The following is a 12,375-nucleotide window of genomic DNA, read 5'->3' as shown; positions in this document are numbered from 1 at the left end:
CTTGAACCATCAGTCTCTATTTTTACTCAGAATATTGAACAGGGGGTTTGATCATAATAAAGGACACGGAGTGAAATGCTTGCAATTCTTTGGATTTCGCTGCATCTGGCTGCTAAGATTCAAAAGCACATTTACTGGTGCGCATGATTTTAGAAAAGAGTACGTTTTGTGAGCTGTACCCAGGGCTCTTTGCTATTTTAAAAAAGCATTCAAATGGAATTTTATAGTGGCTTTTTTTAATGGCCTTTGTTCCTCTATATTCCAACAAATATTTGGATACTTAACATGCTTCATACAATTTGATATTAACTATATAGGCTTAATTTTATCTGACACCCCACAAAAAAAAACTGCTGAAATTCTCTCTTGCTTTGTGCTTCTATTTCTAATTGCAGTAGATAATACTACCATCCTGTCCTTGGGAGCCGTCCACACAGCATGTTATCGACAGGGTCTTTTATGGTTTCTCTATCAGTGAGGGAGCCATAAACAATGTGTGCGATACAGAGGGAGTTCTATGTTTTGTTTTTTAATGTTTATTGGTGTTCTCTAATGATCTGTCTGCACTCAGGTTTTTCATTAATCTTAACAGTTTGTTGGTTTATTTGAACCTCATGACTATTATACCAGCTGGGTTTTCAAACCTGAAAAACTCTTTGATGCTTACGTGTAGGAGAAGCTGCACATATGTAAAAGGGGATATATTTGTGTGCACTGTACGTTGAATGAGTGCATGGGGGGAGTGCATATGGATCTGCACGGGGGGGGTGCGTGTATGTGTGTGTTGCGTGTGTGTCTATCTGTGTATGTGTGTGCCTGTGTGTACGCTGAAGATCGAAGTATCTATTAATCTATAAAAATTGTTAATTTGTGAACTATCGTTAGGCCGATTTTCTCTTTTTTCCCCCTCAGAATATCAAGGTGATGAAATCCACTGTCCAGAGTGCAATCGCTTAGGTGGTTGTGAATGGGACCAAACAGTAGTTTTCGCTTACCTTAGCAGCTTACCTTTGTAAGCCTCTCCATCAAGTAAACTGGCACTAACCGTAACTGGCAGATTAGAGTGACATGGTACCCAGGGACTTTACGATGATCAGTCACTGGAGAGACAGGCTCCCACTTCATTTGCTACATTACTGCTTTAGTTTTATGTTTGTAAGTATAGCAACATTTCTTCTTCAAAGAAGAACATAACAGAGCTCACACTTCCACAATTGTTTTCTGAATGGTTATCCTTCATTGATAGTGCATGAAAATATAGGTTCTGGTTTAAAAATTCATGTATGTCATCTGTTTAGTATAAATTAAATTTTCCTTAATCAAAATCATAGCCTTCACTTAAGGGAATCAAAGAAGATATACTCATTAAGGGGCTGAGATCAGTTAATTTAACATGACGTAAAGTACATTTGTTACTTTGTCACGTAAGAACTCATTCATTTTTATAACAATATCCAACCTATGTGCATTTGTGTTAGTTAACATTTTATATCCAATTTTTCCTTTTCAGAAATCAATAGCACCAGGTGTAAAGGATGTCTCGATTTTCATTATAACCAGAGACATTCAACCATTTTTACAGCAGTTGCTGTTGCAGCAAGTTTGTTCTTTCCGGCACAATAAATGACCTGATGCAGGTGAAGTACTAAGTTTTATTGTTGGTTGTTTATTGATTGAATTTGATTTTTTTTGCCCAGACTAGTTCCACTTGTCAGCACAAGTTTCTTGATTGAACAGATAAAATCCTGAGGGGTCTTGGCAGGATGGATGTCAAAAGGATATTTCCTCTTGATGGAGGATCTAGAATTAGGGGCCACTGTTTAAAAATAAGGGGTCACACATTTAAAACAGAGATGAGGGGGAAAATATTATCTCAGAGTGTTGTGAGACTTTGGAAGTCTCCTTCCTCAAAAAGAGGTTGAGGCTGCAGCACGGTGGCGCAGTGGGTTAGCCCTGCAGCCTCACGGCGCCGAGGTCCCAGGTTCGATCCCGGCTCTGGGTCACTGTTCGTGTGGAGTTTGCACATTCTCCCTGTATTTGCGTGCGTTTCGCCCCCACAACCCAAAGATGTGCAAGGTAGGTGGAATGGCCACGCCAAATTGCCCCTTAATTGGAAAAAATTAATTGGGTACACTAATTTTTTTTTTTAAAAAGGGAGGTTGAGGCAGAGTTTTTGAATATCTTAAAGGCATAAGTAGATAAGATTCTTCATAAGCCAACAGGTGAAAGGTTATCAGGGGTAGGCAGGAATGTGAAGTTGACGTTAAAATTAGACCAACCATGATCTATTGAATGGGGGAGCAGGCTTGAGGAACCAAGTGGTCTCCTACTAATTCGTATGTTCACAGCCGCTTCCACAGATGTGAAAGTTATGTGAGAAGAACGCAGAGTTAATAGGCATTCCCTTATCAGGAATATTGGGCGGGATTCTCCAATAATGGGGCTATGTCCCCATGCCCGCGAGAAAACGGGCACAAATCACTCTGGACTTTTTTCTAGAAAGTCCGGAATGATTCTCCGTTTTTAAGGGGGCTAACAGGGCCCCGGAGTGCTCCTCGCAGCTTCGGTTGTTGATACGGGGCCCTGCACTTCTGGCCATGGGTCCACGCATGCGCGCGGTGGTGGCCCTGCGCAATATGGCGGATCCACACAGCGGGCTGCCACTGAAAAAGTAGGCCCCTCCCTAGATCGCGCGGGCCCGCCGATCAGTGGTCCCCGATCACGGGCCTGGCCGTTGTGGAGGTCCCCCCTCAGTGACGGATCCCCCCGCTCCCCACCAGGAAGGCCACCGCATCCGCGACTCCGAATTCCCGCCGGGTGGAACCATACGTGAACCAGGCCGGCATGAACTCGGCCGTTCGTCCGTGGAGAATCGCCGTGGGGGCCTCTTTCAACAACCCCTGACCGGCACCGCATCGACTGCGCACACGCGACGATTCTTTGGTCACCGGAGAATCGCAGGAAGGCGTCGGACCCATTCTCTGCCCCTGCGCCGAGCGCGATTGCAGCGCGGAGGCTCGGAGAATTCCGGCCATTAACTTTGAAGAAACTTGTGCTTTGATACCTAAACATTCTCCAACAGCATTTAGCTTATGCAAATAATTTCCTTGTCACCCATTCATATAATAATAATAATCTTTATTACTGCCACAAGGAGGCTGACATTAACAGTGCAATGAAGTTACTGTGAAAATCCCCTAGTCGCCACACTCTGGCGCCTGTTCGGGTACACTGAGACTTATACTGCAGTTTGAGTGAACTTTTATAAACCTTCTTTGCAAATAATAGCTTATGGAGGGTCCAACCAAATGCATGGCACAATTTCACACACACTTCCATTATGCAAAGATCATCAAGATTAATGAATAAAATTTAAAAGAAGTCGGGTATTCACTCAGCAGAAATTATCTTTTCAGCATATCTTTTACGGATGACCTTTCTTCAAACCTTAGTCGAAACAATTGGAATAATATTAATTAATTAGCAAACCTCAAGCCAGATTCTAATTATGCTCCTGAAAGTTCCTCTAGAGGTTAACTTGATCATTATGTCAAAAATAGAACAGAAGCCATGAATAGTTAAAGCGCAATCCATTTAACCCTCAGCCACACCGCTTTAAATATATTATGAGCTGGAATATTGATACACAAGCCTCAGAGTATTCCAGGATTACTGTTTGCATCACCTTAACCCACACATTTCAACATTCTGAGTTTAGAAAGAAGCCCAATACCCATGACACCTAGCAAACACCTTGATAGGTATAAATAGAGTAGGTGTCACGGCCAGTCATAAAATATGATTTATATGTCCACAAGTGAGGCTGACTGGATAACTCATGAGCGACAAAGTCACAAGTGAGTTATGGTCAGTCTCACAAGTGGAAACACAAATCATGTTTCACAGATGCCTCTGACAGATTTGATTTATACTACAGGTTTACCTTATTATGTTTAATTTTTGGCGTGTGCAATTTAAAGAGAAATCTTTTATGTTAATAGAGACTTTTTTCAAGGAAAAGTGGGTTTAGAAAGCTCGCTTTTATCGAGCGAGCTGCCTCACAGAACTCTCCAATGTGATGACTGACTACCATCTTGAAAATCCCTGACACAGCAATTAAGTATTAATCTTACAACACAGTATGATCCCCAAATAAATTTACCCAATATGGAGTTTAAAGCCACACTGCCTGACTCAGAGGTAGTGCGCCAGATTTTCCCTGATGCTTCAAGTGATATTCACCAAGCAGTGGCAAGGAACTCACCATGCAGGAAGCCCTGAAAAACCCGCTGGGGTTGTTTGCGACTTACAGTGCGGGGGGGGGGGGGGGGGGGATCTCCCTTCTGCCATCACTTACCTGTAGCTTGTATCCCTCCGCAATCCTGGGCCTTGGTGGGTGCATTACAGGGTCGACCCCTCCCCAGTCTCCTCTGATTGGCTGGCAGCTTGGTGGCTGAGAATTCCGCTCATGGGATACTTGATTATGGGAAAAGCCCGCCACTGTCCAATTAAGTGCCTCATTGGTACTTAATGCAGTGGATCCTGCTGAAAAGAGGCTTCGCAGGGCTTTCAACAGCTCCAGCCAATGGGTTAAACGCCTATCGCCTACATTAAATTCCACCCACTGTGTGAGAAATAGTGAATTTCCCTGGAATGGCCACTTAATGACCAGAGGGTAGGCTCACCAACCAATTAAGAATGTTGGTTGGGTTCTGGAATTTGAAAGACCAATCAGAAACAACTTGAAAGAGCAGTAACCTGCAATGGACGGCAATTAAGGGAGAGGACACTTTAAGATGGAGAGGCCTGCCTCCAACTTCTTAAATTGAAATTTAAAAATGGCTTTTGCAGACAGACAACCACTGGAGCAGAGAAGGGAAGAGTACAGTAAGCCTCTACAGGGTGCCTTATGGCTGTTGCAGCACCCAAGCAAGTAGGAAATATCTATCTAGGCCTACCTGGAGTGCTGCGGCCAATCTCAGTTGGCCTCCTTTAAATGGTCTAAATGAGCCACATGGCTACCAGCCACGAGCAGGCGAGTAACCCTACTGCCTCACATCCCACCTCTGTGCAAATGGCCCGGAGGAGGGTTGGAGGCAGAGAACTGGAAGCTGGGGCAGGGGCAATTTTTAACCTGTTCATAACCCTGCTCAGTATGGCTAACTGTAAAGTATAAAATATGGCAGAAATGGCACACCTTCATGGCATGAAAAGCACGGATCAAACAGTAATTATCTGCTTATATTACTGTGCAGTTACAGAATGACACAGACTAAAGATGACAACTAGTTCCACAAGTCACCAGTGAGAAAAGCACTTTATTAGGAAAAAGTCTGTCCATTTGAACAGCTCTTTCAAAGAGCTGGCACAGGCATGATAGGCGAAGTGGTCTCCATCTATACTGTGAGATTCTATGATTAATTTTAACTGCAGGAGACAGATGGGCACATTAGATGCAGGGATTGTTGGCCTACATAAAAGAAATCTCAGCTTAAACAGCTGAACAATTATGTACATAGATATAAATATATATATTTTTAAACTTCAGTTCTTATCTTGTATAAAGGCAGAGATTTTTTTGATACCTGCGGCATAGACCTGCTGCATGAATCCCACAAGTAAAAAAATCAACTGGACAAAAATTAGATCATATTGCTGCTTTACATAGCAACACATTTCCACATGGTGAAAATTTAATACAGGAGCTTTGGGAATGGTCAATTCATTGCATAACATCATGATTCTTTGTGCTTCATAAATATTTAGTTTTTGATGGAATATTGAATTAATCTCAGTAATTTGCAAGTATTTTGTCTAATTACTTTTACATTAAACAAATATTTTCAGTCAATTATTTTTAAATCCTCTAAGTTTACATTTTTTGTTAATTGCGGTCTATTTTTTCATCTAGTCAACAGTGATACCAAGCGAACTTGATTAAACAAATAGCAATTCAACCATCAATTTTATAGACTGTGAAGAGATTTCCTCCAACAGAAAACATCAGCCAATACAGCTAATCCATTTCTAAAGCAGTTTTGCCTGTCAATTTTCCAATGTTTTAACTTAAGAGCTGGTATATTCCTTTGGCCTAAATTCAGAAATTGCAAGATGTCCCAGCTCACCTGTGATACTGTGATGCTGCACTTCTTTGCCAGCTCTTCTTTGGCTTCTTCACTGGGATAGGGATTGCTGAGGTGCGAGTAAAAATACTCATTCAAGACTTCTGTTGCTTGTTTGCTGAAATTGCGTCGTTTTCGTCTAAAACATGAAAGATTTTTTTTTTAAAAAACTAATTTGACATTAAACCACTGTATTTGTCAATTTTTAATCTGCCTTATTTTTCATATTCATTTTTTCAAAAATACAAAAAATTAAAATTAATGACTTAATTTAAAATAAATTCCCATTTCTGCTTTAATATCATACATACGCAGATTCAACAGTTATTTTGAAATTATTTCCAACAATTTTTAAACCTACATTTTTAACTAAAAAACTGAAAGTCCACTGATGTAAAAATAACACCAATCAACTAGTATGTGGACAATCAATGACCAATACAATGGCACAGAATAGAACCATTAAACTGCATGTAGGCATGTGTCGGAAAGTAACTAAAAACAATCTGGCAGAATTTTCCCAAAAATGGCAATGTGTTAGGTTCTGCTGAAAACTGCTGTTTCTCTTCAGAACTACAGCCAAGTTTTCAGACCAGATTTTCCTCAGTGCACTAAAAATCTGGGGGCATGGTTTTCACCGTCACTCTAGTGGGGTGGGGCCTGATCGAAGCGCCATCTTTAAAGGGCACCCCGATCCGCGTTTAAAATGAGTTTCCACAAACCCCCCCAACCGAGGCGAACGGGCCTGCTAAACCCACCCATCATTAGATACTCAAAGACAACCATATAATTGACACTTCTTTAAATTCTGCAAGCTGCATACCTTTGCAAAGTGCAAGCAGAGGCTTTCAGTCTAGGACTTGCATCATGCTAAAAATATACCCATATCAACAGCTTTTCTGTGGGCCTCTTGACTTGACTGTGACCCAAGAGGCAATGTGCCGGTGGATACACTTGCTCTTGTGCCCTTCAGAATTGCTTTTTTCTATGCCTCAGGAGAGAATGGATGGAGGGTGCCTGTGCTTTGTGCAACAATATAGAAAACTGCATCATTCCCGCAGTGCACTGCCCCTTTGGTTTCTCTGCTATGTTACAATGAATTCTCATTCCAGCACAGCACATAGAACCTCCCTGGGGTAACATTCATCTCTCTATTGGGCGACCACTCTTATTGCCTTGTTTATGCTCTCTCCCCTTTGAATAAATCATTTTAAAACTGCACATCTGCTCAATTTAACTTGTATAAAGTTATGCAAATTCTCTAAAGACCTCTTCTAACTGTTTTTAATTATAATAATTTACCACACCTGCTGATGACCTGGCTGCCAGTGAACTTCAGTTTGTTTCAGCCTTTAACAGTCTACAGGTGCAAGGTGTGCTACATTAAGGTAATCTGTACGCATAAAAACCCAGCAGAGATCTTGATCTGCTGTGTGGCAAATGCAGGTGTTTGTAATGGTGACTATAACATTACATTTGTGTTTGGTTTACAGTACAATCGACTTCGAACAGAACAACACAGTCTGGCCTGTAAACTCACCACTGCAGCCTCAGTTCATAGGAAACGTGGTAACAACAAATAAAATTGTCTCCCTGCGAGTTATGTCACAAGGTCTGAAATTTGATTTAATGTGCACACACAGCAGATGAAGAAGACTATTCATTTAAAGTCAATATATTAAACTGTAAACTGAGTGAAGCAAGTACAAAAGCACCAGATTTTGTTCTTGCCCATTTTATATATAAAAATACTACTCTCTTTTCTCTCATGTTGCAAACAAGGCCATCACTGAAATTCAGTCCAAATATATTGAGAATGAAAAGAAAAATGTTGAAATATTAGAGATGAGCTTTTTTACTATTATATTCAACTAATTATTCATTGACATCAAGCAAGGTTAAAATTAAACTACGGCCCATAATTGTAAAAGCTTTTCTGATCGAGACATGGGAAGAGTGAAATTTAAGGGGAAAAGTATATGGTCAACAAACAGAAAATAGGTTGGACCAAGGGGCGCCCGCCACCTTATGAGCTACATGCTTCTGTTCTGTGGTTGTATACTGATGTACAAAATATTATAATCTGTCATATTTATATTCTATTGGAATAATTTTATTAATCATAGCTGTATGTAATTCTACTATCCCATTGGCAGAGGTTGGGGGCTTCTTAAAATCCAATTCTTGGCTGAGTGCCATCAATTTTAATTATGTACTGAAAGCCAGCTTGGGGACTGATTTGAGTGACGATTATGAGGAAGGTTCTAAATTCGGATTAGATATTCCTAATCAATTGGAGAAGGAAACTAGTTTGCGGGTTATTCAGGTTCAGCGATTTGCATTCTCCTGCAAATAACTGCTTACTCTTCTTCTGTGCTTTCATTGTTAGATGAAGTACATGTGAACTGTGGGCCGCAAGAGAGAAAGAGGTCCATGTTTGTTTTGAGTATCAGCTTGGCTTACTGGTTGTACTCTCACTATGGAGCTGGAAGATTGTGGGGTCAATTCCCACTCCAGGACTTCAGCACATCAGTTTGGCAGGTACTCGGGACAGTACTAAGTCAAATAATGCCATCTTCCTGTTCAAGTGAATATAAAATATTCTCACCAAATGTTTCTCCAAAGTGCATGGGAGTTGTTCTGCTATCCTGGATAATGGCTCTCAACCAATAACAACACAAAGTATTAGCTAGTTATTCATCTCATTTATGTTTATGTGACCTTACTGTGCAAAATATGGCTGTCACATTTACCTACAAAAAATCATGGGCTATACTTCAAAAGTAATTAATTGGGTGTTTAGAATTCTGGGATGTCCTGATGGCATGAAAAGTGCCATATGAGTACATGTTTTAATCTTTGACGAGTCGGAATTCTCCCATCTGGGACTAGGTTCCGTGACGGGGGTGAGAACGTGGCATGCGGGAGACCATGCCACATATTCCGGCCTCCTCGGAACTCATTCATTATAGACACGGGGGTTTAACACCATACTCCGTGGTGGGGTGGGCATGATAGTGAGAGTCCCGGCATCATATCTGTATGCCATTATAAAAAGGCGCCCAACATCACAGACCCCAAAGAAAAAAGATGGACCTCCTGGAAAAGACTGATCTTCAGGAACACTCTGAGGCTGGAAGATGGAGCTCCTCGATGACATTGAATCTGGAGGATCCACCTGTAGATGCACCTCTCGTCCACTGCTGTGGTGTTCTGGGGTCCAGGGATGCTGGCGGCCTCCATCCGATCTCCAGACATTGTTCAGGTGAGTCCCGACTTCTGCATGCCTCGTTGTTCTGGACCAGCATGTTTTCCTGCTGGCGCCATGGAAAAACGGGAGTGGGAGCAAAAATATTGGACCTTCATTCTGTATCCCATTCACAGGATTCAAAACAGTCTCATGCTGGCCTAACTCTAATCCAATTCGCCAATGTGGGCACCAGCGGATGGTCCCTGTGGTAAACCACTGTATTGTATTGTATTGTTACATGCCTGGGCTTGTCCCTGCTGGCTCCGCCTGTTGCTCCTCCCCTCGGGCTCGTGTATAAAGGTGGCTGGTCTCCGCCTCTGATCCAGTTTGGGATCAGAGGCCAGGAGGCTTTCTGTTTAGTGTATTAAAGCCTCAGTTACGTTCACCACTTGTGTGTTCATTGATGGCATATCAATTTAATACACTAAACATCTAATATGAATTCATCACTCAAGCCTGATCGCCTGAAGCTGGACCCACAGGCAGCCGACGCCACTGCAACTTTCGAGCACTGGCTAAGCTGCTTCGAAGCGTACCTCGCATCCTTCACCGACCTCCAAAAGAAGCAGATCCTCCACGCATGGGTGAGCCCGCAAGTCTTTCTTCTCATCAGGGACGCCCCCTCGTAAACGGAGGCGATAATGCTGCTGAAGGGACACTTGTTAAGTCTGTGAACGAGGTGAATGCTAGGCACCTTCTTGCCACGAGACGACAATGCCCTGGGGAGTCACTAGCAGAATTCCTGCGTGCCTTGCGGGTACTCTACCGCAGCTGTGACTGCCAGGTGGTATCAGCTACCGAACAAGTGGAGCTGTTGATCAGGGACACTTATATCGCGGGAATGAAATCGAGCTACATCCGCCAGCGATTGCTAGAAGGGGGTACACTCGGCCTCCCAGAGACAGTGCAGCTCTCAAACTCGCTGGAGGTGGCCTACCAGAACATGGAGGCCTACACCTCCGACCGCGCGGCACCCTCGTGGACAAGCCTGTGCCGCGCAGCAGCCCGCCAATGCCGGAAGCCCAAGTGCTACTTTTGCAGCCAGGGTAATCATCCTCGACAACGCTGCCCTGCACGGAACGCGACTTGCAACGGGTGTTGGAGGAAGGGCCACTTTGCAAAAGTCTGCCAGGCCCGATCTCTCCTTAAAGCTTCTCGGCCCTGCAGCGCTGCCTGCTGCCTGTCGGGGCCGCCCCCAGCTGCCGCGCCACCCGCCATGTGCAACCCGTGGGCGCCGCCATCTTTGATTTTGGCTGCCACGTGCGACCCATGGTGGCCACCATCTTTAATGAAATTTTGTGCTTCATCCACCACGCGCGGCCCACGGGGGCTGCCATCTTGGGACCACTCCGCAGCCTCCCGGGAGCCCTGCTCACCTGATCATACGCTGGCCGCCGCTACCGCCGACCGGCCTACCCATCACCTTCCGAAGCTCGCTTCCATCACGCTCGACCAGTCCCGGCCTCACCACCTCACAAAATCAACGATGACTGTCCGGATCAAGGGGCACGAGACGGCTTGCCTTTTCGTCTCCGGGAGCATAGACAACTTCATACAGGAAATCTCCCTGGCTTCCGGATCACATGCAGTAGAAATCCGGGGATACTGTGTCGCGACCCTTACCGTACAAGGTGTAGAGTACACGAACCTCAAACTCTACGTCCTACCCCATCTCTGCGCTGCGATGGGGCTCCACTTCCAGTGCCACCTCCAAAGCCTTACTTCAAAATTCGGCGGACCCCTGCCCTCCCTCACTATCTGTAACTCGCACCCTTAAGGTCACCCCACCCTCGCTCTTCGCGAACCTCACCCCGGACTGTAAGCCCGTCGCTACTAGGTGCAAGCGATACAGTGCCCGGGATAGGACCTTTATCAGGTCGGAGGTCCAGCGACTCCTACGAGAGGGGATCATTCAGGCTAGTAACAGCCCCCGGAGAGCCCAAGTGGTGGTCGTCAAGACTGGGGAGAAGCACCGGATGGTTATTGACTACAGTCAGACCATCAACCGGTACACGCAGCTTGATGCGTACCCCCTCCCCGGCATATCTGACATGGTCAATCAGATTGCGCAGTATCGAGTCTTCTCCACAGTTGACTTGATGTTCGCGTACCACCAGCTCCCTATCCGCCCGGCGGACCGTCAATACACTGCCTTCGAGGCAGATGGCCACCTCAACCACTTCCTCAGGGTTCCATTCGGTGACACCAATGAGGTCTCGCTCTTCCAACGGGAAATGGACCGAATGGTTGACCAATACAAGCTGCGGGCCACGTTCCCGTACTTAGATAATGACACCATCTCCGGCCATGACCAGCAGGACCATGACGCAAACCTCCGGCACTTCCTCCACACCACCAAACTCCTGTACCTCACTTACAATAAGCGAAAATGCGTTTTCTGCACAACCCGCCTATCCATCCTTGGCAACGTTGTGGAAAACGGAGTCCGAGGGCCCGACCCCGACCGCATGCGCCCCCTCCTGGAACTCCCCCTCCCCCACTGCCCCAAGGCCCTGAAGAGATGCCTGGGGTTCTTCTCCTACTATGCCCAGTGGGTCCCCAATTATGCGGACAAGGCCCGTCCGCTTATTAAATCCACCGTTTTTCCTCTGACAGCTGAGGCCTGCCTGGCGTTCAACCGCATCAAGGCAGATATTGCCCAAAGCCGCGATGCACGCTGTGGACGAGTCCATTCCGTTCCAGGTGGAGAACGATGCGTCGGGCTTTGGGCTGGCCACTACCCTCAACCAGGCGGGCAAGCCCGTGGCTTTCTTCTCCCGTACCCTCCATGCCTCCGAAATTCGGCACTCCTCCGTCGAAAAGGAAGCCCAAGCCATTGTAGAAGCTGTGCGACATTGGAGGCATTACCTGGCCGGCAGGCGATTCGCTCTCCTCACTGACCAATGGTCGGTTGCCTTCATGTTCAATAGCACACAGCGGGGCAAGATCAAGAATGACAAGATTCTGAGGTGGAGGATCGAGCTCTCCACCTACAACTACGAT

At 45.0% G+C, this 12,375-nt stretch overlaps 1 protein-coding gene across 7 annotated transcripts in view; it reads right to left on the bottom strand.

The window, feature by feature from the left end:
* pbx3b (pre-B-cell leukemia homeobox 3b) overlaps positions 1 to 12,375 on the bottom strand; it is a 358,481-nt gene that overhangs the window by 25,874 nt on the left and 320,232 nt on the right. For all 7 annotated transcript variants that reach the window (XR_011937657.1, XM_072488488.1, XM_072488490.1 and 4 more), the window contains one exon: positions 6,126 to 6,261. Coding sequence is in view for 6 of the 7 variants with exons in the window: in XM_072488488.1 (XP_072344589.1) it covers positions 6,126 to 6,261 (136 nt within the window). In the remaining variant the exon portion in view is untranslated. The remainder of the gene's footprint in view (positions 1 to 6,125; positions 6,262 to 12,375) is intronic.

The sequence above is a fragment of the Scyliorhinus torazame genome, chromosome 22, assembly GCF_047496885.1.
Source record: "Scyliorhinus torazame isolate Kashiwa2021f chromosome 22, sScyTor2.1, whole genome shotgun sequence".
Classification (NCBI taxonomy): Eukaryota; Metazoa; Chordata; class Chondrichthyes; order Carcharhiniformes; family Scyliorhinidae; genus Scyliorhinus; species Scyliorhinus torazame.
This window is presented reverse-complemented; position numbering and strand designations above follow the sequence as displayed.